This window comes from Phascolarctos cinereus, unplaced genomic scaffold, assembly GCF_003287225.1.
Source record: "Phascolarctos cinereus isolate Bilbo 61053 unplaced genomic scaffold, phaCin_HiC Scaffold_726;HRSCAF=1367, whole genome shotgun sequence".
NCBI lineage: Eukaryota > Metazoa > Chordata > Mammalia > Diprotodontia > Phascolarctidae > Phascolarctos > Phascolarctos cinereus.
Window position 1 is genome coordinate 64,153,347 of NW_027556098.1, and position 26,848 is coordinate 64,180,194.

General features: G+C 36.8%; 1 protein-coding gene across 2 annotated transcripts in view; it reads right to left on the bottom strand.

The window, feature by feature from the left end:
• The window catches only part of OTC (ornithine transcarbamylase), a 69,894-nt gene extending 44,868 nt beyond the window's left edge, over positions 1-25,026 (bottom strand). The window contains exons 1-3 of one of the 2 annotated variants that reach the window (XM_020979641.2): positions 24,816-25,026; positions 5,391-5,529; positions 62-143 (exon numbers count right to left, since the gene is read on the bottom strand). In XM_020979641.2, the coding sequence (XP_020835300.1) occupies positions 62-143; positions 5,391-5,529; positions 24,816-24,892 (298 nt within the window). In that variant the 5' untranslated portion in view covers positions 24,893-25,026. The remainder of the gene's footprint in view (positions 1-61; positions 144-5,390; positions 5,530-24,815) is intronic. The other variant, XM_020979640.2, reaches the window with a different exon arrangement.
• Between the last annotated feature and the right edge of the window lie 1,822 nt (positions 25,027-26,848).

The following is a 26,848-nucleotide window of genomic DNA, read 5'->3' on the forward strand; positions in this document are numbered from 1 at the left end:
TGACGTGTGTTTTCCCCTATGGAGCCTTATAGAATAGACTGCCCTTTGCAATGAGACTCACCTGTTTCTGTTGACAATCTTGTCCTTGTGCTTCTTTTCTCAAAAATCATGCTGAGGGATTTCCCTTGTAACAAAGGCAAATACTGAAAACCAAGGATAGGAAGTGAGTTATAAAACTATCAGCTGTATTTTAAACATGCTTTATAGAGTGAAGCAGTCAGAATAAACAATCTTTAAGTGATTAATACTAACTCTGCTTATTCTCCCTTCATAATATGTCCAAAACATTGAAAAAATAGGAGTTTTAAAATTATTTCACATCTTATAAAAAAGTGGTAGATTAAGGAAGAAGATGAAAGGCAGCAGCACCCTCCTCACCCCACCCCAGCCTCACCGCTAAAATTCTCAGTCATTTGAAGAAATTTTACTTGTGTTTCCAGGCTAGCCTTTAAGGATTAAAAATCATTCTATTTTTTCTTGACATCCCAATGATGATTTATATTTTATGAAGAACCAGAACATATCCCTCCCCATCCTATTGATACCCCACTCCTGGAGCTTCTTTCAAAAGGTGATATGACTTAATGGACAAATATTTATCAGCCTTCTCTACAACTCAGGAAACAAGCTGGGACTCTAATTTATGTCAATGTCTAAACCACAAAGTTTCAGATAAACTTTGTATAAACCTTAACTTGGGATAGGAAAGGGCTTGTTTACATATGTTTGGAAAGACCTGCTTGGAAGATAGGAGGGGCTCCTCCTCCTTCCTGTCCTGTGTGTAGATAACCAAGCAAAAAAGCCTCTGCTTTTTCTTTTCTTTTCCCCTTTCTTTTCTTTTCTTTTCTTTCCTTTTCTTTTTCCCTTTCTTTTTCCTTTTAGGACCCTTGCTAGGGAAGACTACCCAAGAGGACAAGTTAGTCTACCGTTCTGCTTAAGTTAAGTTAAGCTGTCAATGCCAACAATTGCCAAGGTTCTTATCTACAAGAGAAACCCAACCCACCAAAGTTTCCTCTGTTTCAAATCTCTGAAACTTGAATTAAAAGATTTAGGAGCAAATACTTTCTACTCTCTGTCTCTTTCTCTGTCTCTCTTCCTAGACAGACAGACAGAGACAGACACACACATACACACATACACACACACACACACACACACACACATCTGTATATGTTGTTTAATGGCATTGTGTATTGCCATTGCACTTTTTTTCATCCAGACACCCTTTAAAAAAAAGTTTTGAACACTTGGAATTAATTAGTCTTAGAACAGATAATGCTTTTGCTATTATTTAGACCAGGGATTCTTAACATTTTTGGTATCATGGACCCCTTCAGCAGTCTGATGTAACCTACAGGTCCCTTTTTAGAATGTTTGTTACCTACATTCACACTTGAAGGAAATGCTAATTTTTAGTTAGAGGTTAGAGAGATATGATTCCCTGCCACCCCTCCCCCACCTTCTATCCAAGTTCACAGACTTCCTGAAATCTCTCCATGGAGTCTTTTTTGGGGTCCCTGGATTCCAAGTCAGAAAGCCCTGACCATAGATTGACTGTCAAGCCACAGGTGTGACTAAAGAATGCCTAAAATGCTTTTCAAACATAAAGGGCTATGTAAATTCTAAATAAAGATAATTGTTAAACACCCATTTCCACTTCTTCTCACTGCCTCCTCTCTCTTCTTGGATACATGTGGCAATACTGGCCCTTTTTTTTTTTTCAGATATCTTCCGAATTAATTATATCTGTCAGAATATAATAATATAATAATATCTGTCAGAATAATATTAATAACTACTCACATAAATGTAGTGGGGATTTTAGAGTGTATGGATTGGACTAGATGACCACCAAAGATCCTTCCTACTCTGACATTCAGTGTTTTTACTTATTAAACACTGGGTTACTGAGTTCAATTGTTTCTGATTCTCCCCGTCTAGTCTGTTATACTGATTGCTCTCCCTATTTTTTTAACTAGTACCATATGATTTTGATAACTACTGCTTTATGACATACTGTGAGGTCTAGAAGTGCTATTCTTCTTTTGTACCTACCTCTTTTCATTCTTTTTGATATTCTAGATCTTTTGTTTTTTCCAAATGAATTGTTCTTTTTTAAATCAAATTCTATAAAGTATCCCCTCGATAATTTGGTTGGCAAAACATTAAAAGTGCACATTAACTTTGGTAGTATTGTCTTTTTTTTTTTATTCTATTGGCAAGGCCCAACCATGAACACTAAACATTCCTTTAGCTATTCAAGTTGTTTGTTATTTCTTTAAGGAGGACTTTGTAATTTACTCTATACAGGTTTTTGTGTGCTTTAGTAGATCCATTCCCAGATACTTTATGCATATTGTAGCTATGGGAATTTCCTTTTCTATTATTTCTTCTAGGGTTTTGTTAGAAACTGTCATTTAGAAGTGTGGTTGATTTCTGAGGGCTTATTTTATAGCCTGCAACTTTACAGAAACTATTATTTCCATTAGTATGTTTGCTTATTCCCTAGGATTTTATAAGTATATTGAATAAATAGGGATAGTTTTTTCTCCTCTTTATATATCTTTAAGCCTTTAGTTTATTTCTCTTGTCTTATTGTTATTGCTAGTATTTCCAGAACTGTATCAAATAATAATGGACAAAATGTATATCGTTGCTCTACTGCCATATTTATTGGAAATGGATCTACTGTATCCTCACTGTACATAAGGTTTGCTTTTGGTTTTAATTGGTATTTTTTATGATTTTAAAAAGATCCCTCTATTCCTATATTTTGTAGCTTTTTTTTTGCATGAATGTTGTACTTTGTCAAAGACTTTTTTCTGTATTTATTGAGATACATGTTCTGTATGTGTTAGATGTTTTTGTTTTTCATATGATAATGTTGTTTTCCTATTGTTGAACCACCCTTGCCTTCCTGATATAAATCAAACCTACCTACAAAAAACTCCCTATTTGATTAAAACTGTTGGGAAAACTAGAGAGTAGTCCGGCAGAAATTAGACTTAGTCCAGCACCTTACATACACCACATTCCACAGTGCATTTTAAATGAATATGCAACCTTAATACTAAAGATTATACTATTAAAAAAATTAGAAGAGAAGCAGATCATATACTTTTCACAACTATGTGTATGACATGTATTCTTAACCAAACAAGAGATAGAGGCAATTATAAAAGATAAAATAAATAACTTTGACTACATGAATGAAGAAAAATCTTTGTACCAAATTTCTCTGATAAATGTTTCATATCCAAGATATATAAATAATTAATAATTATGTGTGTATATATGTGTGTGTGTATATCTGTATGTGTGTGTGTGTAGATATATATGTAGATATATATATATATATATAGATATATATATATAGATATAGATATCTATATATATATCTATATATATATCTACACACACATATATAAATATATATTTCCCTATAGGTAAGTGGTCAAGGGATATGAATAAATAGTTCTCAAGAGAATTACAAATATTTACAACCACATGAAAGAATGCTCCAAATCACTAATAAGAGAAATGCTCATCAAAACAACACCAGCAATTGGTAAAGATGACAAAAAATGGCAATGCTGAATTCTGGAGTGGTGTGGGATGATAGGCACATTATTACATTGTTGAAGCTGTGAATTGGCACAACCATTTTGGAAAAAAATTTGGAATTATGCCACTAAGGTGACTAAAATGTCCATATTCTTTAACCCACAGATTCGATTACTGAGCTTATATCCCAAGGGAGCCATTGATAAGAAGGAAAGTCCTCATATACACCAAAATATTTATAGCACTTTTTTTGTGATACCAAGAATTGGAAACAAAGTAGATACTCTTCAATTAGGAAATGATTTAAAAAATTCTAGTGCACAAATGTGGTGGAATATTACTGTGCTATAAGAAATGATGTATATGATGAATACAGGGAAGCATGGAAAGATCTACATGAATTGATAAAGAGTAGAGTAAGGAGAGCCTCCCAAAACAATATATACCATGACTACAAGAAAGCAAATAGAAAGAATTACTTACAAAAATAAAAAATGAATGTAGCAAAATTATAAATCTGTAACATAACTCAAAAGAAGAGATAAAGAGAACACCCCCCCCAACATGGAGGTGAGATGTATTATGCATTGTACATATTTTCACACTTTTTCAATGTATTGATCAGTTGTAGTTATTTTTTTTCCTCTTCTCTCTCTCTCTCTCTCTCTCTCTCTCTCTCTCTCTCTCTCTCTCTCTCTCTCTTTAATATGGGATGGCTCTCTGGGAAGAGGAGGGGGAGGGATACTGGGAAAAACTATGAAGATATGAAAAACAAAAGATCAATAAAACCTTTATAAAAAAGAGATTCAGTGCTTCTGTGATCCTCACAGCAACCCTGTGAGGTAAGTGTAATTATCCCTATTTTATAGATGAGGAAATTGGGGCTTATAGAGTTTAAATGCCTTGATGAAGGACAGAGAGGTATAATAAGTATGTACGTGTATGTGTACACACATATATGTATGTGTATATATATATACACATACATATACACACATACATATACACATTTATGTGTGTAGGTATAATATATATAATTGTAAATTACACACATATGTGTGTATATGATTTGAAAGTGAAATGCAGAGAAATATGGTACTTTGATGCTTACAAATCATTTTAGATACATTATCTCATTTTATCTTGAAAGATTATCCAATGGAAGAAGGGTTACCCTTGTTCTTTTTGGTCCCAAGGGAAGTAATAGATGGAAGTACCAAGAAGGCAAATTTCTTTTTGATGGAAATAATAACTTCTAAACAGTTTGAGCTATATGGAAGTGTAGCAGATGGTCTCCTTAGCACAGGACTTCAAGCAAAGAACTGTTTACCTTGAGATCGTTGAATTTTCTCTCTCTCTCTCTCTCTCTCTCTCTCTCTCTCCTCTCTCCCTCCCTCCCTCCCTCCCTTTCTCTCTCTCTCTCTCTCTCTCTCATAATATATTCAGATTTGTATATACATTCTGAAACTGAAATTTAGAGAATGATATTTCTTTTTTTCATTTGGTAGGACATGAGGGGACATGAGAGAAGAGAATTAGTGCAAGAAAAAACAAAATGTTTCACTATGAATAATTTCCTTAGGTTCTGATCCAGTTTTCTAAAAATGAACTTGAATACTCCACACAAATGAAATCCTATAATTTATCATCAAGCCACTCATTTTGCTGCCCACAGTGTATTCATTTTCCATTCCAAAGTAACCAATCAGCTTATCTGAGTGGTTTCATTCCTTGGCTATATAATAGAGAAAATTTGATTCCCAGGGTTTACTGGGAAGGCTGCTATTGAGTAATCTTTTGTCTGTTAAGTTGAAAGCTTTATATACCTCTCCTTTCTGTTTTATTCTGTGCTTCAGATCTGCTGATAGCCAAAGCAAATACTTGATTTCTTCTCCTGTAAAATCTTTTAGAGTTAAGAGATGACGTCCTTTCAACTGGACATTGCTTTGTACTGATTTTCCACATCTGTATGGGAAACAAACAAACAAACAAAAGACAAAAGTACTTTTTTAAAAAACCTTAGTGATTTATCCTTTGTTTAAAAAAAAACAAATTAGAGTGACTGTCCCTTGATTTTGTGAAGTTAACATATTTAAATATAATTAGCAGAACTGTGGTTTAGAATTTGAATGATCACTGTGAAGGAGGGAGTGAATAATTGTGCTGTTATTAGGGTAATGTCTATTAACTGGGAAAATTTGTTCCTTTGTTACATTGTAGCTCCCATTTGACAGTGATTTCTATTGCTTGTCAGTGAAAATTAAGTACAACTAAGTGAAATTACATTCTATTAAAATTCATATATTACTATCACTCAAATAGTTGTCATAAAGGCTAATTATTAACCCTTGGGCCCAGTATGAAGGACAAACTACCTCTACTGATGGCAAAGTCTTCGATTGTGCTTATAAGTTTGCTCTGCTTTCACCCCATGCAATAGAAAAATGAAAAGTTCACTCACTTGTTCTGTCATTAAGAAATCAGAATGCCATTTTGATGGATTTTACCACCATATTAACCAATTTGTTGACTAAATTATTGGTTGGTTTAAAAAATTGGTTTGTTCTTTGGTGTTTGCCTCTTTTTGTATCCCCAACACTTAAAACAGTGCCTGGCACCTAGTGGCACTTAATAAATGTTTATTGATTGACCGAATATTTACAAAAATATAAATTGCTCAGATTAATACAACAGTTAAATAACTTTTTCTTAGAAAAAAAATTTAAAAGCCATTAAAAAAACCTTCCCTTAAAAAAAAAAACACAGAGCAGCTAGGTGGCGCAGTGGATAGAGCACCAGCCCTGGATTCAGGAGGATCTGAGCTCAAATCCGGCCTCAGACACATAACACTTACTAGCTGTGTGACCCTGGGCAAGTCACTTAACCCCATTGCCTAGCCCCCCCCCAAAAAAAAAACCCTGGGAACTTATGGATTTATGAGCAATTCTACCAAATATTTAAAAACAATTAATTCCAACTATTTGGGGAAAAATAGATAAAGAAGGAGGCCTATCAAACTCCTTCTATGACACAAATATGGTGCTGATACCTAAACCAGTGAGACTCAAAAAAACTATAGATTAATTTCCCTAATGAATATTAAAACAAATATGTTCAATGAAATATTTGCAAGGAGATTGCAGCAATATATCACAAAGATCATATGCTATGACCAGTCTGAATTTATACCAGGAATGCAGGACTAGTTCAATATTAGGAAAATCCTTAGTATAATTCGCCACATTGATAACAAAACCAACAAAAATAATATGATTATTTCAATAGCTGCAGAAAAAGCTTTTGACAACATATAACACCTATATCTGTCAAAAACCCTAGAAAGCACAGAAATAAATGTACTTTTCTTTAAAATTATAAGTACTATCTATTTAAAACCAAGAGCAAGTATTATCTATAATTAGGATAAGCTAGAAGACGTTTCAATAAGATCAGAGGTCAAGCAAGGATATACATTATCACTATTACTATTCAATATCTAGTCATACAATAAGAAAAAGAAATTAAAGAATAAAAATAGACAAAGAAGAAACAAAGCTATCACTTTTTGCAGATGATATGATGCTTACTTAGAGAACTCAGAGAATCAACTAAAAAATTAATCGAAACAATTAAAAAATTCAGTAAAGTTGCCATATATAAAATAAACCCACATGTGTCATTAGCATTCCTATATATTATCAACAAAACCCAGGAGGAAGAGATGGAGAAATTCCATTTAAAATAACTAGACAGTATAAAATACTTCAGAGTCTACATGTCTAGACACACACAGGAACTATATAAACAATTATGAAACATTCTTCACCTGAATAAAAAGATTCATATAAATGGAGAAATATTAATTACTCATGGGTAGGCCAAGCCAATAATAAAACTGACAGTATTACCTAAATTAACTTACTTATTCAGTGCCATACTAATCAAAATGTTAAAGAATTACTTTATAGAGCTAAAAAAAATGACAGAATTCATCTGGAGGAACAAAAAGTCCAGCATATCAACAGAATCAATGAAAAAAAAATGAGAAGGAAGGGGGCCTAGCAATATTGGATCTCCAATACTACAAAAATTTTATTGTCAAAACAATTTGGAACTGGGTAAAAAATAGAGTGGTTGACCAGAGGTACAGATTAGGTATACAATATACAGAAGTAAATGAGCACAGTAACCCAGTGTTTGAGAAACCCAAAGACCCAGGCTACTGGGGCAAGAATTCACTATTTGACAAAAACTGCTGTGAAAGCTAAAAAGCAGACTAGCAGAAATAAGGCATAGAAAAACATGTCATACCATGTAGCAAGATAAACACAAAATGGGTACCTGATTTAGTCATAAAGGATAATGTCATTAGAAAACTGGAGTAATTACCTGTCAGATCTATGGATAAGGGAAGAGGTCATGACCAGGCAAGAGACAGAGAGGTCCACAGAAAATAAAATGGATAATTTAGATTATATAAAATTTTAAAAGTTTTAGTACAGACAAAACCAATTCAGCTAAAATTAGTTGTGGGGGAGCAAGAAAGTGGTTTAGGATAGAAGACCATTTATAAAATCTTTTGGAACATAGTGGTAGGTTATGAGCATAATCTCATAAAGAGTTTTTTACAAGTGGTGGAGGGAAAGAGACATTTACAGAAAGCTTGTCAAGGGACACATTTAAGTGAGAACATCACAAGAACATTTAAAAGATAAATGTGAAAGGAAGGCAATCAACAAATGAAAAGTGGGGAAAAAAAGCTAGAGTAAATTATTTTCTCCATCAAACACAATATAGATTCCACATTTGGACTCTAACGTCACAGTCTCAAATGCACTGTGTGGGGAAGTAGGTAGGTAGGTGGAAATAGATAGATAGACAGACAGATAGACATACTACTTAACTATGTGCTAAGCACTGTGCTAAGTGCTGGGGATACAAATAGAAACAAGGAAGACGTTTCCTACCCTCCATGAGCTTACATTCTAATAAAGGAAGACAACACATAAGTGAAAGCTTCATGGGGTACATTCATGGTAGCACGTTTTAGAGATGGTAGGAAGTGACAAGCGGGTCTTTTTTTCCTAGAAAGATAATCCAAAAGTTTCCTTGTCAGAAGCTGGGGACGTAGGGTTGAAGTCCAAGGTAGCAGTGGGAGGAGATGAGTGTGGACAGCATGATAAGGCAATAGTCCAGCAGAGGCATCAAAGGAAGGAAAGATGGGAAGAGCAGCTGTCATTTCAGCTGTGTCTGACTCTTTGTCATGCCATTTGGGGGTTTCTTGGCACAGATACTGGAGTGGTTTGCCATTTCCTTCTCCAGCTCATTTTACAGATGAGGAAACTGAGGCAAACAGGTTAAGTGACTTGCCCAGGGTCACACAGCTAGTAAGTGTCTAAGGACAGATTTGAACTCATGAAGATGAATCTTCCTGACTCTAGGCCTGGCACTCTAACTGCTGTGCCATCTAGCTGCCCCTAAAGAACAGCTAGATTAAGCCAAATAAACACAGAGTATTCTTACTACCTCTGTGACCTTGGGCAAGTCTCTTTGGACTTCTGTTTCCTCACCTGTAAAAAGAAAACATTGGATTAGGTGATCTCCAAAGTCCCTCCTTTTCAGGTCTAGATGGATGATCCTGTAAGGCTCAGACCCAGGTCTGTGATGGAGGTAACAGAATAAACATAAGGATACTGAGGGAATCAGTTCTCAAAATATCTGGGAGAGCAACAAATACCAAATACTTGGGGGTAAATAATAAACATGATCACCTTTAAGTAAGGTGATGAAAAAATTAATAACTACTGGCTCATATGCCCATTTTTCCACTATAGAAAATAAAATAATCTACACACATATCAAAGTTGGGCAGGTAGGTGGTACAGTATATACTGCACTAAGCCTTAAGTCAGGAAGACTAATCTTTGTGAGTTCAAATCTGACTTCAGGCACTTACCAGCTATGTGACCCTGGGCAAGTCACTTAACCCTATTTGCCTCAATTTCCTCATCTGTAAAATGAGCTGGAAAAGGCAAACCACTTTGGTATCCTTGCCAAGAAAACCCCAGAGGGGTCACAAAGAGTCACACACAGCTGAAGAATGACTGAACAGCAGCAACATGTTAAAGTCAGCCTTAATAGCAGCACAAGGAAAAAAAAAAGTAGGCTTTCACAAACAATATTCCATAGTAGATCATGTCTTTACAATCAAGTAATTGACTAAAAGAGTACAAGATTCCACTGTGCTTATTGTTTATAAACTATTGTTGGCTTCGTTGCTAGATCTTAGAGGAAGGGTTTTACAGAAAAGCCAGATGCTAGAAGCAGTAGACCCTTTAATTGGGCCTGCAATATAATATTCTGGAGGTTGAAGGAGATAGGATTTTTTTTTAATTTTTAAAAAATTTTTAATGGGGCAATGGGGTTAAGTGACTTGCCCAGGGTTACACAGCTAGTGAGTGTTATGTGTCTGAAGTTGGATTTGAGCTCAGATCCTCTTGACTCCAAGTCCAGAGCTCTATCCACTGCCCCACCTAGCTGCCTAAAAGGAGATAAGATTATAGCCAAGAATCACCTACCCAGCAAAACTCAGTATAATCCTTCAGGGGAAAAAAATGGTCATTCAGGGAAATAGAGGACTTTCAAGCATTCTTGATGAAAAGACCAGAGCTGAATAGAAAATTTGACTTTCAAATACAAGACTCAAGAGAAGTATGAAGAGGTAAACAGGAAAGAGAAATCATAAAGGACTTATTAAGGTTGAACTGTTTACATTCCTACATGGAAAGATGATATTTGTAATTCATGAGATCTTTGTCAGTATTAGGGTAGTTGGAGGGGAAAAAAATTATATGTGTAGATACATCAATAGATAGATGGCATGGGGTGAGTTGAAGATGAATGGGGTGATGTCTGGAGAATAAAATTAAGGGGTGAGAGAGGATTATACTGGGAGAAGGAGAAAGGGGGAGGTAGAATGGTATAAATTATCTCACATTAAACAGTCAAGAAAAGGCTCTTATAGTGGAGGGGAAGTGGGGGAAGATGAGAAAGAATGAGTGAATCTTATTCTCATCAGATTTGGCTTAAGGAATAACATACACACTCAATTGGGTATGGACCCCTGGGTGGGGGAGGATGATAAAGGGGAGGGCAGGTTGGGGGAAGGGGTAATCAGAAGCAAACACTTCTGAGGAAAGACAGGGTCAAAAGAGAGAACAGAATAAACAGTCAGTGGGATAGGATGAAGGGAAATATAGTTAGTTTTTTTACAACATGGCTACTATGGAAGTGTTTTGCATGACTACACATGTATAATCTGTATTGAGTTGCTTACCTTCTCAATGAGGGTAGGTAGAGAGGGAGGAAGGGAGAAAATTTGGAACTCGAAGTTTTAAAAACAAATGTTAAAAATTGTTTTCACATGCAACTAGGAAATAAGATACACATGCAATGGGGTATAGAAATCTATCCTGCCCTACAGGAAAATAGAAGGGCAAGGGGTATTCAGAATGCATGCCATCTTGGGGTGGGGGGAGGGATGAGATGGGGAGAAAATTTGGAACTCAAAATCTTGTGGAAGTGAATGTTGAAAACTAAAAATAAAAAAAAAAGGGGTCATCTCCAGTCATCTTGATCTGTATCTTGCCACTGGAAGTGAGGCTGATGACTCTGCGTAGTCCTCCATCACTTAAATCCAATTCACTTGCAAGTCATAGCATTACCTCCCTAATGTCATGGTCTTTTTCAAGAATGAAGGACAAACATCAACAACAATAACAACAACAAGGTCTGAAAAACCAAGATTTCCTGGCCTACAACATACAATATATACTATTCATGGAGTTAAAAAAAAATGTGATTCCAAAGAACAAAATGCTTCCTTAAAAGCCCTCTTCCAAAAAGGTATGCATATTAAAATCACTTAACATTCCTTAAATGATATTATCACAGAGGCAACTTTTCAGTGACTCTCTTATTATTAATGTCAAGCAAGGCATATAATAGACATCGGTTATTCTCAGTTGCTTACCACTATGGAGAAAATAGATTGTGCATGAGAGGGATGACTATTAACTAATTGTTAATATTGGGGAGACATAGGATTTATCCCTTTCTGAAACCTTATTCTCTACCAGGCCAAGTCAGCATCTGAAAGACATTATTGATAATGAGATTGGATTAGCTCTCTCCTCAATCTTGTTCAGACCCCACCCAGGTGGGGAAGCCCATTGTGTTCTACTCAGGTTTGGGTGGGGATAAATTCTTTGATTAGATTGCCCAAGGCTGGGGGTGGTTTGGAAGAAAATGACATAATCAAAGTATGTATATGTATATATATGTATATGTATATGTATATGTATATGTATATGTATATGTATATGTATATGTATATGTATATGTATATGTATATGTATATGTATATGTATATGTATATGTATATGTATATGTATATGTATGTGTGTATGTGTATGTGTATGTGTATGTGTATGTATGTGTATACATACATATTATATGTATATATGTATATATGTCCACCTTTCAACTGCCTGTCAGCTGATGCTAATCAATTTTTAAAAATATTCTAGCCTTAATTCTTGAATTATTGACTTCCAGTCAAATGGACCAAAGCAGGAGGAATTACTCACAAGGAGGATCTTAGGACTTCTAAGTTGAGGAATTCCCCTAACACCACTAACATGGAAGATTCCCAGTGCAAACTCCAGGTGGAAGTGCTAACCCAGATGGTCTTGTTTGTAAATGACATGATGATTTTTATCAAACCTTGAGAGTTACAGAGACTCCTAAATAAGATCCTTACTCAAGTGTTTGCCCTCACTTATACACACAGTTCAAACCAAGCAGAGAAAAAAGGTTTATATGCTATTCAGTTAGACGAGCAATCCATAAAATTGACCTATAAGTACATATATGTTGGAAAGACACCTCAAGTTGATAATGAACAAGACTCAGATTTGGTTTGCTTGCATTTTGGGAATTGGATGGTTCTTGTAATGATCTAGGCTTCTCACTAAAATTAAGTCCTACCATTTTAACACAATACACTTCCAATGATGTTATGAAGCATGAAATATCATAGTCGTGGAAGAATTCACGTTGTAGGTCACTATAAAAGCATTGTAAAAATGTATGATGACTAAAAATAGCTTTAACATATTATCAATGAAGCATTATATATAATGATGTAAATATGTCAGAAGTGACATAAAAGTTGTCATCAGAGACATAATGTGGAGGGGGGTTGTTCATGTAGCAAAGAAGCGAGAGAGAACAGAAGGGATGGAGAGCTTGTGAACTCCACTTGTATCCACATAAGGACAAAAGGTAGACCGACATTATATTGAGTAGACCCCCTGGGTGCAAGATTTATGAAAGGACAAGAACTAGAGTCTTAGGGGATGGAAAGGTATGGATGGTGTATAATATAGAATATTACAGAATAATTCTATCTTAGTGAATTTAGGGTTAGTAAGGTAAATTTAGGGGAAATATCTCCTCCTCAGATAATGTAACTTCTGAGAACAAGGAAATAGAACTTCAGAGTTTGCTCTTTACTTCCCTCACTATTGACAACAGGATGAGCAAGGGGCCTCAAACATCTTGGAGATTTCCTGCCAATACAGGGAATTCTGATAAGATTAGCCTCAGAGAAATGCATTCCCTGCAGGCACAAGCCTGACCTTTCACAATTCCTATGACACTAAGGTTTGTATACATCCTTCATTTCCATTCTGCTGTGGAATGTTTCCTATTTATCCTATATGTGGCTTGCTTTGCATAGATTTGTTTGCATGCTGTCTTCCTCTATTCGATCATAAGCTTCTTGAGGACTGGGACTGTCTTTTGCCTCTTTTTGTATTCTAGATGTTAGCACAATGCCTGGCACATAGTAAGTGCTTAATAAATGTTTATTGGTTAACTGAACGCTGCTGATTGGATGTATACTTCAAGTGGGCCTAGAAAGCTATAAAAATCCAATTTATACCCTAAGAAGCTAACGTTACTCCTAGCCCAAGCATCTTCCTTAATGTACTCATAAATTTATTTTATTTTCAGCCTGGCTACTCATTTTTTGACCCCTAGTAACACAAACTTCATGGTGGGTGAGATTCTCCCTGAGCTCTCATGGAACTCAGGCTAAGAAACTCCCGTGACAATGGGTTGTGATCTGCCACATGGAGAAAACACCCACATCGGTGAGATCATATATGCAGTGAGATATTTCAGAAAGCTAAGAAAACACAGGGACAAATACAGAGGCACCTCTGGAGGCTCAGAAGATTCATCATTATAAAAGTAAAAAGATTGCTGGCCTTAGTTCCAATGTCAGAAAATAGGGATGGGGGCAGCTAGGTGGCGCAGTGCACAGAGCACTGACCCTGGAGTTAAGAGGACCTGAGTTTAAATCCAGCCTCAGACACTCATTGGCTGTATGACTCTGGGCAAGTCATTTAACCCCAATTGCCTCACAAAAAAAAAAGGAGAAGAAGATAGGGATGCTGAAGGTCTGAGAGAGGGAAGAAAGAGGTAAGTTTTGACCCTTTTATGGGAAGACTGCTTTCCTGGCTCTCTCCATTGTGAAGGCACGTGCAGAGGGGAAAACTGATGAACAGTGAATAGAGCTTTGGGCCTGGAGTCAAGAAGATCTGAGTTCAAATGCAGCCTCAGATACTTACTAGCTGTGTGACCTTGGGCAAACTATTTAATTTCTGTTTGTCTCAGTTTTCCCAATGACAAAATGGGCATAATGCCAGCACCTACTTCCTAGGGATGTTGTAAAGATCAAATGAGATAATATTTGTAAAGCACTTAGCATGATGCCAGGCAAATAGTAGGTGCTATATAAATGTTTATGCCCTTCCCTAGTGGATGTGGAATCAGTATATAAGCAATACAATAGTTCAGCAAAAGATAACAAATTCATTCACGTATCAATCTGGAGAAGGTAACCTACGAATTCTGAGGGAAAATTTCCCCCAGAAAAAAGTAACCTTAGAAATCAAAGAAATAGAGCTAGAAGGTTGTGTAGAGACCCTCAAGTCAGCAAGGATAGGATGAGCCTTACTGATTTCTATGTTGAAGGAAACCTTCACTCTCTTAGAAATTTCTTGCCTCACCAGAATATTCTGATGTGACTAACTACAGAGAACATAACTACTGGACCAAACTTGATCTTCAGCAATTTCTGAGACCCTAAGGTTAACACATTCTCTCCCAAATTACCTGAAATCCTATCCTCTATTACTAAACCTCCCCAAAAGGAAAAGTGGCTAAATAGCCTCCCCTGATAGTCTCTGGAGTTCTGCTGTGTTTAATGTCTGCACTAAGGCTGTATAAAATCCTATGTATGTGTGTCTCCCTTGGTTCATTGCTGTTGCAATCCAATTGTCAATAGCCCATCAGCTGATGCTAAGTATAATTTTTATCTTCTAGTTTTGCCTCGGGATTTATTGATCTCCGGTCTAAGGAAGAATGGAATCTCTGGCTTCAGGAATTCCCCGACAATTGATGTATAATAATTAATTAAGTAGACAGTAGCATTCAGACTTTTTGCTGTTTTTACTACTTACTATTCATTTTATCAATCAATTCAGCAATTATATAACAGTATTTTCATGCTAACATCAGGTTGGGATAAAGTCAAATCAGTTTGGATAAGCTTATTACACGTCTAAAAAACAATAAAACAAAAATAAAAGTTACCTTAAAAAAATTCAAGGATATTACCAAGAAGAATAGAATTGGATTCCTATGAAAAGAAAAGAAAAATGTAAAAAAAATACAAAATGTTTGAAAAATGCCAGTAAAAATGTGTTTTTCAGAATGGGAAGGCAAAGTCCCTTAAAAAATGACCACAGCAAAAAAAAAATACTGTCAAAATGAAGTCAAAAGAGTTTCCTGCCACTCAGATTACTAACCTGAGATAACACCCATTCAAGTGTGAAAGGCTAGATAAGCAAGCAAAGGATGCCCTCAGTATTCACCAATACCAAAAAAAAAAAAAAGGTCTGGAAAATAAATCTTTCCTCCAAAGTTGTTAATAAAAACTGCTAGCATGAGTATGTAAATTATAAACTGAGCTGTTTGCAAGGCGGGAAGGAATCCTATTTAAACTCATTCCAGGCTAGAAAAAGTATAAACAAACATAAAGTAATGTGCCTTATGTAACTGAAGGTTGGATATTTTAAGGACCCCTCAATACAAGTCTAGGGCAATTTAGGTTAAAAAAAATCTGAATGTGTGTGCGTGTGTGTGTGTGTGTGTGTGTGTGTGTGTGTGTGTGTATACATTCAGAAAACAATGGGCTATTCCTAAAGAAAATACTGTAGAATCTCAGAACAGAAAAAAATTATCCAAAGTTTTTAGAAAAAAAAATTTTTTAATCTAATTTCTTGCCAAAAATAAGTGACCAGAAATTATATTGCTATTCCTCTAGACTGGCTCCCATATGTAAAAGTCTCTCCTGGTTCTCCTGTCTCTCTGACCATTTCTTATCCTTTAAGTAATATTAATCCAATTAAAGCCCCAGGTTCCCCAGTCTTGGACTCTCTTATTTTTCCCTCTTTTCTACTTTGTTTAGTGATCTATCACCTCCCATCTATTCAATTATAGGATGCCTTCTACAGACACTTTAAACTCAGTATATCCAAAACTGAACTTGTTTCCAAACCCTCCCTGCTTCCAAACCTCCTTATTATGGTTGAGGAAACCACCATCTTCCCAAACCCCCAGACTTAGAACTTAGTTATCTTTGACTCTCTCACCCCCCCCCCAGGTATTGCCAAATACCTGTAGATTTCACCTTTGGAACATCTCTTCAATGTTACTGCCACCACCCTGTGCAGGCCTTATCGCCTCATGCCTAGATTACTGCAATAGCCTGCTGGTTGGTCTCCCTGACATGAATCTTTCCCTATCCCAGTCCATCCTCCATTTAGCCACCAAAGTGATTTTCCTAAAGTGCAGATGTGACCTAATCAAACTCTAGTGGCTCTTTAATAGCCTCCAGGATCAAGTGAAAAATTCTGTTAGGATTTCAAAGACCTTCATAACCTAACCAGGCTATCCATCCCAAACCTTCCCCCACACTCTGGGATCCATTGATACTAGACTCTATGCTGTTCTACAGACAAGATACTCCTAGCTCCCAGCATGTTCACTGGCTGTCCCCCATGCCTGGAATGCTCTCCTTCCTCATTTCTGCCTACTGGCTTCCTTCAAATCACAACTAAAACCCCATCTCTAAGATCCTTTCCCAATCTTCCACTATTCTAGTGCCTTCCTTCTGTTTATTACTTCTTATTTATCCTACATGTGGCTTATTTGTATATATTTGTTTGTATGTCATCTCTCCCATTAGATTGTGAGTTCCTCACAAGGACAGGGTCTGTCTTTTGCCTTTCTTTGCTTCCCTAGCATTTAGCACAGTGCCTGGCACACAGTGGGCACTCATTAAATGCTTATTGACTGACTGGTGTGCTATATGCTCTTTTGCCCATGCAAGTAGGTTATGTGCGCAAACATGGGTCTATGTAGATGTGACTCACAGAGAAGCAAAAATATCTCTAGATGAGGGGTTGGAAAACTGGCCCATAAGTTAAGAATGGGTTTTTTTAAATCTTTTTACATACAACAGAACTCTATTTTTAAAAGTAAGAACCATTCATAGTTCTAGAATTGTTCTAAAAGATACACTTTACTCTAGAGACTCCAATTCTCAACCTTTCTCCAAAGAAGACTTTGATTCATGCCAAGACGGAAAGCAGGAGGTTGGGGCTAGAGACTCGTAACTCTGTTTCACTCAGTGGAAAGGAATGCTGCATTAGAATCATATCTATCTGTTCCCTTAAATGTTGTTAGTCTAGGAGAAATAATTTTTAGGTTCAAATTGTGCTCCTAATTATTAGCCCTTAACTGAGAAGGAGCACTCCAAGCTATATATGCAACGCCTACCTCCCTTCCCACCAATGTCACTTGCACAATGCATACATAGCAAATAGTGAATAAATCCGTTTATCCAAGTCAACAGCTAACAGATATCAGAGAATTTCTTGCCCAGTGAGAAATTCCCCAAAATCTCTAGTGTCTTTGGCCAGGGACAGGGACATGGTTGAAGCGTTACAATTTCTTTTTTTTTTTAGGGACCTAAAGGGAACCTGGAACTGAAAACTGGAAACAAAAAGACTGGGATCTCTTGTCTCCTAATCTCTCAGCAATTCTGCTCCTCACAAATTCAGGAAGTATTGAGTAATTAATCTCCGTTAATTAAGAAAGTCTTATGGAAATGGGTTTGGAATTACCCCTTACATCAGGCTGGTTGAAAGTCAGAAAAATGTGGAAGGTGAAGCAATGGCTGTGTTGAGTGAGAATTTTGGTTGTGTGTTTTAGGGTGAGAACAGAGAGTGGGCTTGGGAGAATCCAATACTAAGAATTCTCAGAACCACAGTACAGTGTGAGATGAGAGCAAAAGGGTCCAACAAGTAGACCTTGCCATGAGTTTCATTTCCCTATGCAGATATGTGCTGGAACCACCTCAAACTGCTCAAGAGAACTGATTGTTAAGTTTTCAGCATGAGCGTTTATATTTTAGAAACTTGTGAAATAGGTATTGCAGGTATCATTGTCCCCACTTTACAAATGAAAAAACTGAGGCCAAAGAGATTAAGTGATTTACCCTAAGTCACATAGCTAATAAGTGGTGGATCTGATAGAACCTAGATGTCTTGTACCTCCTAGGACACTCTCCTTTGGAATTAGAAATCTGGAGGGAGACCTCACTTGCCCAAAATTCAGGTATGTCTTATTTAACAGAATCTGATCTTATAGTTTTGGCATTGCTTAATTTCATGTTGTCTGTATGGTTCTGGCAAATAGACTACAAACCCTACCTCTGCTCATAGCTTCCTCTCTTTCTCCATCACAACTCCCATCCTGGCAGGGGGGTGTTGGTAGGTATTTAAGAGCTGGCTCTTCAAAAAAAAATTACTAACAACACACTTTTAAGTGTAATCTGAATTTATTAAGATTTTCTCTACCTTTTTCTTAAATCTAAACAATTGACAAAACAATAAATCAAACCCTCATTTGCAGTTTGCCAGTTTCCAAAGTTTAAATGCTCACACTGAAAATTTAACAATTATCTCTCTTCAGCAGTTTGAGCTGGCTGCAGCACACCCATGCCTAGGGAAAAGAAAGGAAACTGGTGTGTACTCTTATTATTTGGGAATCAAATACTATTCACTACTGATGAGCATTGTTGTAGGATTATAGGAAATACAGGTTCACAATGTCTGGCTTTAGTTGGAGCCATGGTAGGGGTTTTGTACCTATTCATTTGAGAACAAGTTTAAAAATCCAAAGATAATTTTCAAGCAATAGGAAGTCACATAAAATGAACCTTCTATTTTCAAGACCATAACAAGAGCACATCAACATTCCACAACTCAGCACTTCCTTCAATAAGCTAACATGTACCAGGCTGAAAAGCATCCCAGAGGAAGTTTCAAGGAATGCAGGAAAAAGCCACATAACTTCTGGAAGAACAGTTCTCAGTACACCCTGAGGTGTAAACTAGGAATATTCTCATCTAAGGCAAAAACAGATGGGAGTGAGGGAAGCAGCAGCGCTACAGAGCAGAGTGTGATGGTGGATGCAGTTCATCAGGAGAGAAGGGAATGTGGCTCATTCTTTTGTGGGAGTTGGAGGGAAAGATAAGACTCACTGTCTGTAAGAGAAGACACATTGCCTGGGGAAAGAACAAAGCCTCATTTATCTTCCCCTAAAAGCTCTGACAGTACCACACCAAGAAAGTGTAAATTATTGTTGACTTACTTTTTAAGGCCTTAACTTTTGCCTGTCTTCCTCAACCAGATCTTCATTACTCTTGTTCCTGGGGCCCTCAAGGGGGTTGTCTTGAAGTCTGCTTCTCATGAAGCTCACTATGCTTCTAGATGCGCTCTATGGAGAAAGGTAGGGGGACCATGGAGAGAGGATGGAAAAAGAGAATGGAAAACACAACCTAATTTAATCTGAGAAAGAGGTAAAATAATATCTATGGCCTCCTTCAAATCATCTGATTCATCAATTTTAGACCTTTTGGCTAAGATGAATTCAGTCTGGATCAAATCATCCAGGACTCTCTGAGTCACCTCTGTCCCAATACCAGTGATACTCCCTCACATTTCTACAGTACTTTGTTATTTGCAAAGCAGTTTACCTACATCATCTCACTTTATTCTCAGAACAACCTTCTGAATCAGGCAAGGTAATCATCAAAAGTATTTGGCACTTGTAAAGGAATAGAAAAGTTGATCAGTAAGACAGATGAGGAACATAAGCTACAGGAGCAAATTAACATAATTTGATAAACCCAGAGATTCCAACTACTCACTATCTGACAAAAATTGCTGGGGAACCTTGAAATCAATATGGCAGAAATTAAGATTTAGACCACTATCTCACATCATATACCACAATAAACTCCAAGGGAATGTATGTCTTATTAAAAGCTACATCATAAACAAGTTAGAAAACAATAAAAGGAGATATCTTTCACAATTATGGATGGGGGTAAATTTCTTGATCAAATAAGGGATAGAGATGATCACAGGGGAGAAAACGGACAATTTTGATTCAAGGGATATAAGCAGTTCTCAAAAGAAGAAAAGCAAGCTATCATAATCATTTAAAATGCTCTAAATCATAAGAGAAATACAAATCAAAATACTCTGAGGTTCCAACTCATGCCCATGAGATTTACAAAAAATGAAAATGACAATTGTGGCAGGGGATATAAAAGGAGGGACGAACTAGTGTACTGTTGGCGAAATTATGAATTGGTCTAACATTCTGGAAATTAATTTGCTACTACCTCCACATTCTTCAATCCTGTGGTAGTACTACTAGGCATACTCAAAAGAGAATATTTTAAATGATGCAAAAACATATATATGTATATATATACACACCAAAATATTAATAGCAATTTTTTTATATAGCAAGGAACTGAAAACTAAAGGGATGTCCATAAGTTGGAAAATGGCAGAACATACAGAAAATGAAAGTAAGAAGTGCTTACTGATCAGTTTGAAGTGATGAAAGAGATTTAAAGAAAGTGGGAAGAAATGTATATGAACTGAGGCAGAGTAAAGTGAATAGAACCAGAACAATTTATATAATGATCACAATATTGCAAAGAAAAACTACTGTGCAAGACTTAAGAATTCTGATTAATTCAATGAACAAAGAATGTTTTCCACCTCTTGATAAGAGAGGCAATGGGCTAGAGTTCTAGAACGAGACACATATTTTTAGATATAACCAATACATGAATCTGTTTTGTGTAACTTGTTACCAAGGAGGGTTAAAAAAAAAGTAGGTGGGGAGAAAGTGGGTGGGGTAAGGATAGGAAACAGAGGGAAGAGAGAGAGAGAGAGAGAGAGAGAGAAGGAAGAAAAGAAGGAAGGAAGGCAGAAAGGCAGGAAGGAAGGAAGGAAGAAAAGGGACAAGAAGGGGAAGAGGGAGGGAGGAATTTTGGAAAGGGAGAAAGAAACTGAATTTTGAGAAAGAAAAAAGAAAAGAAAGAAAGAAAAATAGTATCAATATTTTGTTTTTGTTTTGTTGTTGTTGTTTAATTCATGGAAGAGAACAGAAGGCAGTTTGGAGAGAAATGGGAAAGCAGGATGCTTTTGGAACTAACGTGCTGAATTTGGTAAATACTTGAAAAAACAAAGCTGTACATAATTAAATTTGTTTTTTTCCTATAACTCTTTAAAAATTATTCTTTGTAACTTTTATATACAGAAATGTTTAAGTTTTTTGGTGTTTGTCCAGTTCAGAATTAAAAAACATTTTTTAAGTACTATTGTTTCAAGGTACGGGACACATCAAATTAAAAGTTAACATACCCTCCCAACCTCCTGCCAAAATCCACTTTGCTGAAGACTATAAACGAAGTTAAAATGTAACTCTTAACAAACAAGTGTCAAATAGCTTTCCTTTCATAAGGGTAATGTCAAAGGTCAGAGACCTCACTGAAACTCAACTGCTCTTACTTTATTTAGCTGGAACTCATCAGTAGCTGGGCGTGATGTGTGCGTGTCTCTAGAGGAAGCAATGAGGGGGGAAGGGGTGGAATGGAGAATGGTAGCACACCCTGTTGGACTTCTTCATGGCTGCTTGAAGATATCTGAGCCAGAAGCATAGAATTCTAGATCCTTGAAGTACCTCAGAGATCCTCCAGTCTGCGCCCCCTCATTTTATCAGTGAGGAAACTGAGTTCTAGAGGGGTTCCAAGGTCACATGGTGAGTCAGTTATAGAGCTCAATCTAGACTCTAGGTCTACAGATTTTTCAGACCAGTGTGCTTTCAGCGACACCACACTGCGTCCCTAAGTTCACCACAGAAACTTTTTAAAAATCTGCTATGGATGCAGACAAAAAAAAAAATCAGGTGTCACTGAATAAATAAGATGTTATTTCTATCATTAAAATTCATGCACATGAACTTTAACAAAATAACAGCACTATATTTTGCCGAGACCTTTTGCTACTGCCTCCACACTTCTGACATCTGTCCCCTTCTCTCTAATAATCTGCCATCAAAGTTCTGACTTCCAACTAGTTTCCCTGTTTCCAGTGTCTCCCCTCTCCAATTCATCCCTTATGCAGTTGCCAGCTGATGTTCCTGCCTATCTTTCCAGCTGATTTCAAATGACTCACCCACATGTACTCTATGTTCCAATAGAACTGGCTTATTGGTGGTTCCTGAAATTCTATCTCCTGCCTATTTGCTTTTGCACTGGTTGTCCCCCCATGCCTAGAATTCTTCCCTCCTTAATCTCCCCTCTTTAAATCCTGGCTCCCTTCAAAGTGCCCCTCAGGTCCCATCTCCTTCCTACAAGAGACCTTTTCTGATTCCTAGGGCTAGTGCTGTCCTCATGCCTTGGCACTCAGAAATTAATCTGTATTTAATTTGTATGTACTTCTACTTATCTGTGTACATCCCCCAATACTGTACACAGAAGACAGAGAATTTTTAATTTTTTTTGACTTTGTATCCCCTTCAACCTCTTAAATTCCCCAACACCCTCCCAGTGAATAGGTTCTTAATGCCTGCTTGTTGAATAGAATTTAATAGGCATACTGTAAATAGTTTGGGATTTATGGTTTGTGTACATGATTTTAATCCTTATAGCTATTGTTTTTTTAATTGGTTTATGGTTTAATTGGTTTATGGTTATTAAGAATGCCCCCAGGATTTGGGGTGGACCTGTGATCTTATAGGGGGATCAGAACAAAATGAACAGGATGAGGCATGCGTGACTTGCTATCTGCATTGTTAGAGATTGTGCTCACATTGATGAGATCAAATACCTATTGGAACAATCATGTTTATAATGAAAAAAAGAAAGCCCCTCACTTTGGGCTACAACAAATATATCTTTCTGAGAACATGCAACCACTATAGTTGTTTCCTCAAAATAACTTTCCTTTAAAGCATCTTTCTTCAACTGCTGGCTCAATATCGAGAATCAAGAAATAGCCATTTCAGAGAGAATATAAATGGATGCAGGCCCTAAAGTTCTAGGGAATGGGTTTTCAGATGTAAATGGAAAACAAATCGTATTATTCCTATTAGGCAGAAAGTTTTCTACATATGACCTTTTAAAATATGTATCTCTAAGTCCTTTAGTGTTGAATTTTAAGTCTGTCCAAATATTAGATGAACATCAGCATCCCTAGAGTGAGATCAATCAATCAATAAGTATCAGTTGACAGCCTACTAGGCGCCAAGCACAGACTTCAAAAAATGAAAAAAATCCGTTCTCCCAATGAACTTTCCATTCTAATAGGGGAGACCTGAAGTGAAAATAAAATACGTATAGAATGAAAACAAAATTAATAAATACAAATCTACTCAAAGTAGTTAAATACAAGCTATTGGTATTTGGGAGGTATAAAGTTTGAAAGGGAGGGTACTAGCAGTTTGGGAAATCAGGAAAGGCTTCATACAAAACATAGTACTTAAGCAGTTATGTTTTGAAATATGATTTATAATGTTGGATATACATATGATACAACTGTGTTCTATTAAAATTATTAGGTCACTGATTATGCCTGGGCAGTAAGCCATGTGTTATGCTGGTGTGATAACTGACATTGAGCAGCATCTTAAAGAAAGAGAAAGACTGTAGGAGGTGAAAGAAAGAGAGGAATGTGTTCTATGCATGGGAGATGGACAGATATGGGAGATAGAGTATCATGTGTGAGGAACAGAGAGAAAGCTATTTTGGCTAGAGCACAGAGAGTGAGAGTGGAAGTGATGCCAATGAGGCTGGAAAGATAGATTGAGTCCGGATTGTGTATGACTTCAAAAGCTACACAAAAAAACGTTATATTTTTCCTTAGAGATAATGCGAAGTCATTAGAGTTGGTTGAGAAGGGTATACTATCAGTTAGTTCTTTCTATGTCTTTTATGCAGCAAATATTAACTGATTTTTCTCCCTGGTCTGGACCAGTGATTTCATCCCTGTAGGTGAACTGCCCAGTATAGAAACTCCCTCCACAGGTGCATAGCAGAATTGTCTTGGCAGATAGCAGGTGCTTAATAAATGCTTATTGATTAAATTGATTGATTCAGAGGTTAAATGACTTACTCAAGATTCCAAAGCAAATAGATGTCAGAAACAGGGCACAAACTCGTGTGTCCTTGTGAAACTTGCCCTCTATCCACTATATCACCTCACCTCTCAGTTATTAGGTGATAGCCCAATATAAGTTAGTTCCTTTAATTTTCTCAAGATAGGTAATTGTTTAGAATTTAAGGGCTCTAATAGAATGAACTGGAATGGATATGGCTGGAATGGAATGGGCAAGTCACACATTTTTTTCTGGACTTCAGTTTCCTCATTTGTAAAATGAAAGGACTAGACCAGATAACTTCTAAAATCTGTTCTAACTCCAAAGCTATGGCAGAAATGAAAATTATACAATGGTATCTGCCACAGTAGGCCCAAAATGAAATGTAATCAGTGTGGAAACAAGAAAAGAAAGGACAACTCAAATACTGGTCAGATTAAATTGGCTATGACCCTCTCAAAAAAAGAGGACCCAACGTTCACCCCTAGAGGAGGCAATTTTCTTACTGCATTGTGAGCAGAATATCATTTCAGTCATCACCAGAACTGTTCACATTCCAGGATAAGAAAAGGTCCATATCAAACACTTACTGAAAATTTCGAACTGCCAACTGGCTTCCTTGTCGGAAAGCTGCACTCCTCAGCAAGGTCTTCAAATTAAACAGCATCTTTGGCTGATAATGGGAAGGACGGCTGCAGGTATTCAAGAATTCCTCTGCACAAAGTCAGCGAGCAGAAACACCTTGGTTAAAGAGAGCACCTTCTATTTGAATGAGGGAGCAAAGGTAATATCACCTTTCAACCACCTTATCTAGCCTTCCTGATTAGGATCCATGCTGTTCAGGGTTAAGGGGCAGGTGTACTTTAATCCAAATTGCATTGATGTGTATTTTTTAAAGGGATATTAACTCTTGGTTTCCATTGCAGAGCCAAGCCAAGAGAAGTTTTTCCTTGATCTATTGATTGAGCCACACAATGGTAGGTGGCTCATTAACATCCATTAACAAATATTTATTTACTACCTACTGACATGAAGGTCGAATGAAATGAGATCAAGTGAGATAGCATATATAAAACATTCTATAACCACCAAACTTTATATAAATGTGAGTTATTATTAGTTTTTGTTGATTGGTTCATGGGACCTGTGATTTTATTGGTACAGGGAAATCTGGTATGGGAATACCTTCCAGTGGTGTAGATCAACAATTTGTCTATAGAAAGTTGCTTGGACACAGGACGAGTGAGTGAGTTTCCCATAGTCACAAAGTCAGTTTCAGAGGTACAATTTTAATACTGATCTTGCTAATTTCAAGGTTTTCTTTCTCTGTTGTTCAGTCATGTCTGACTCTTCATGACCCCATTTGAGGTTGGCAAAGATACTAGAGTCATTTGCCATCCTTCTCCAGCTCATTTTACAGATGAGGAAACTGAGGCAAACAGAGTTAAGTGACTTGCCCAGGGTCACACAGCTAGCAAGTGTCTGAGGCAAGATTTTAACTCAGGAAGATGAGTCTTCCTGACTTCAGGCCTGGTGCTCTATCCACTGTGCTACCTAACTGCCTTACTTCCAAGGTGGGCCCCCTCAATTCTCTATGCCTCACTAAGTATTAAAAATATATATCACTGTAGGAGATACAAAATAATTAACTCAGAACGTGAAAAAGAGAATGGCAGAACAAAAGCTTCCAATATTTGAAGGCTCAGAAATGTCTCCAAAGTAAGGTATTTAAAAAACAGCCGGTATCAATCTTAACACAGAGAAACTGAGAATAGACATTCCTCTGCAGGAGACGGGGAAGATGGAGGGAGTTAAAGACTTAGAATAAAGAGAACTAGATCAACCGACAAGCATTTGTTAAGTGCCTGCTATCTGCCAGGTGCTGGGAATACAAGAACAAAAACAACTGAAACAATCTCTACCTTTGAAGACTTCACATTCTAAGGCATCTGGATAGAGCTTGGGAGTGGATAGAGCTCTAAGCCTAAAGTCAGGAAGACCCAAGTTCAAATCTCAGATACTTACTAATTGTGTGACCCTGGGCAAGTCACTCTGTTTACCTCATTTTCCTTAAATATAAAATAGAGATGATAATAATAGAATACACCTCCCAGGGTTGTTGAAATGATCAAATGAGATAATATTTGCAAAGCACTTAGCACAGAGCTTGTCACATAGAAGGCACTATATAAATGCTAGTTTTTATTGTTATTATTATTAAAGGTGGGGAGACAATAAGTACATATGAATATACATACACTATGCATATTTGTGCATATATAGAATAAATATAAATTATTTAAATAGAAGGTGGTTTGGAAAGGAGAGAACTAGAGTTGGGAATCAGGAAAGGCTTTGTGTAGAAAACAGTGCTTTGGCTATGTCTTTTTTTTTTTTTGTGAGGCCATTGGGGTTAAGTGACTTGCCCATGGTCACACAGCTAGTAAGTGTCAAGTTTTGGCCTGAGGCTGGATTTGAACTCAGGTCTATCCTAACTTCAGGGCTAGTGCTCTATCCACCACTCCACCTAGCTACCCTACTTTAGCTCCATCTTAAGGAAAGAGAAGGATTCTATGAGAAAGAGGTAAGGAGGGCTTGCCTTCCAGTCTTGAGAGGTTTCTAT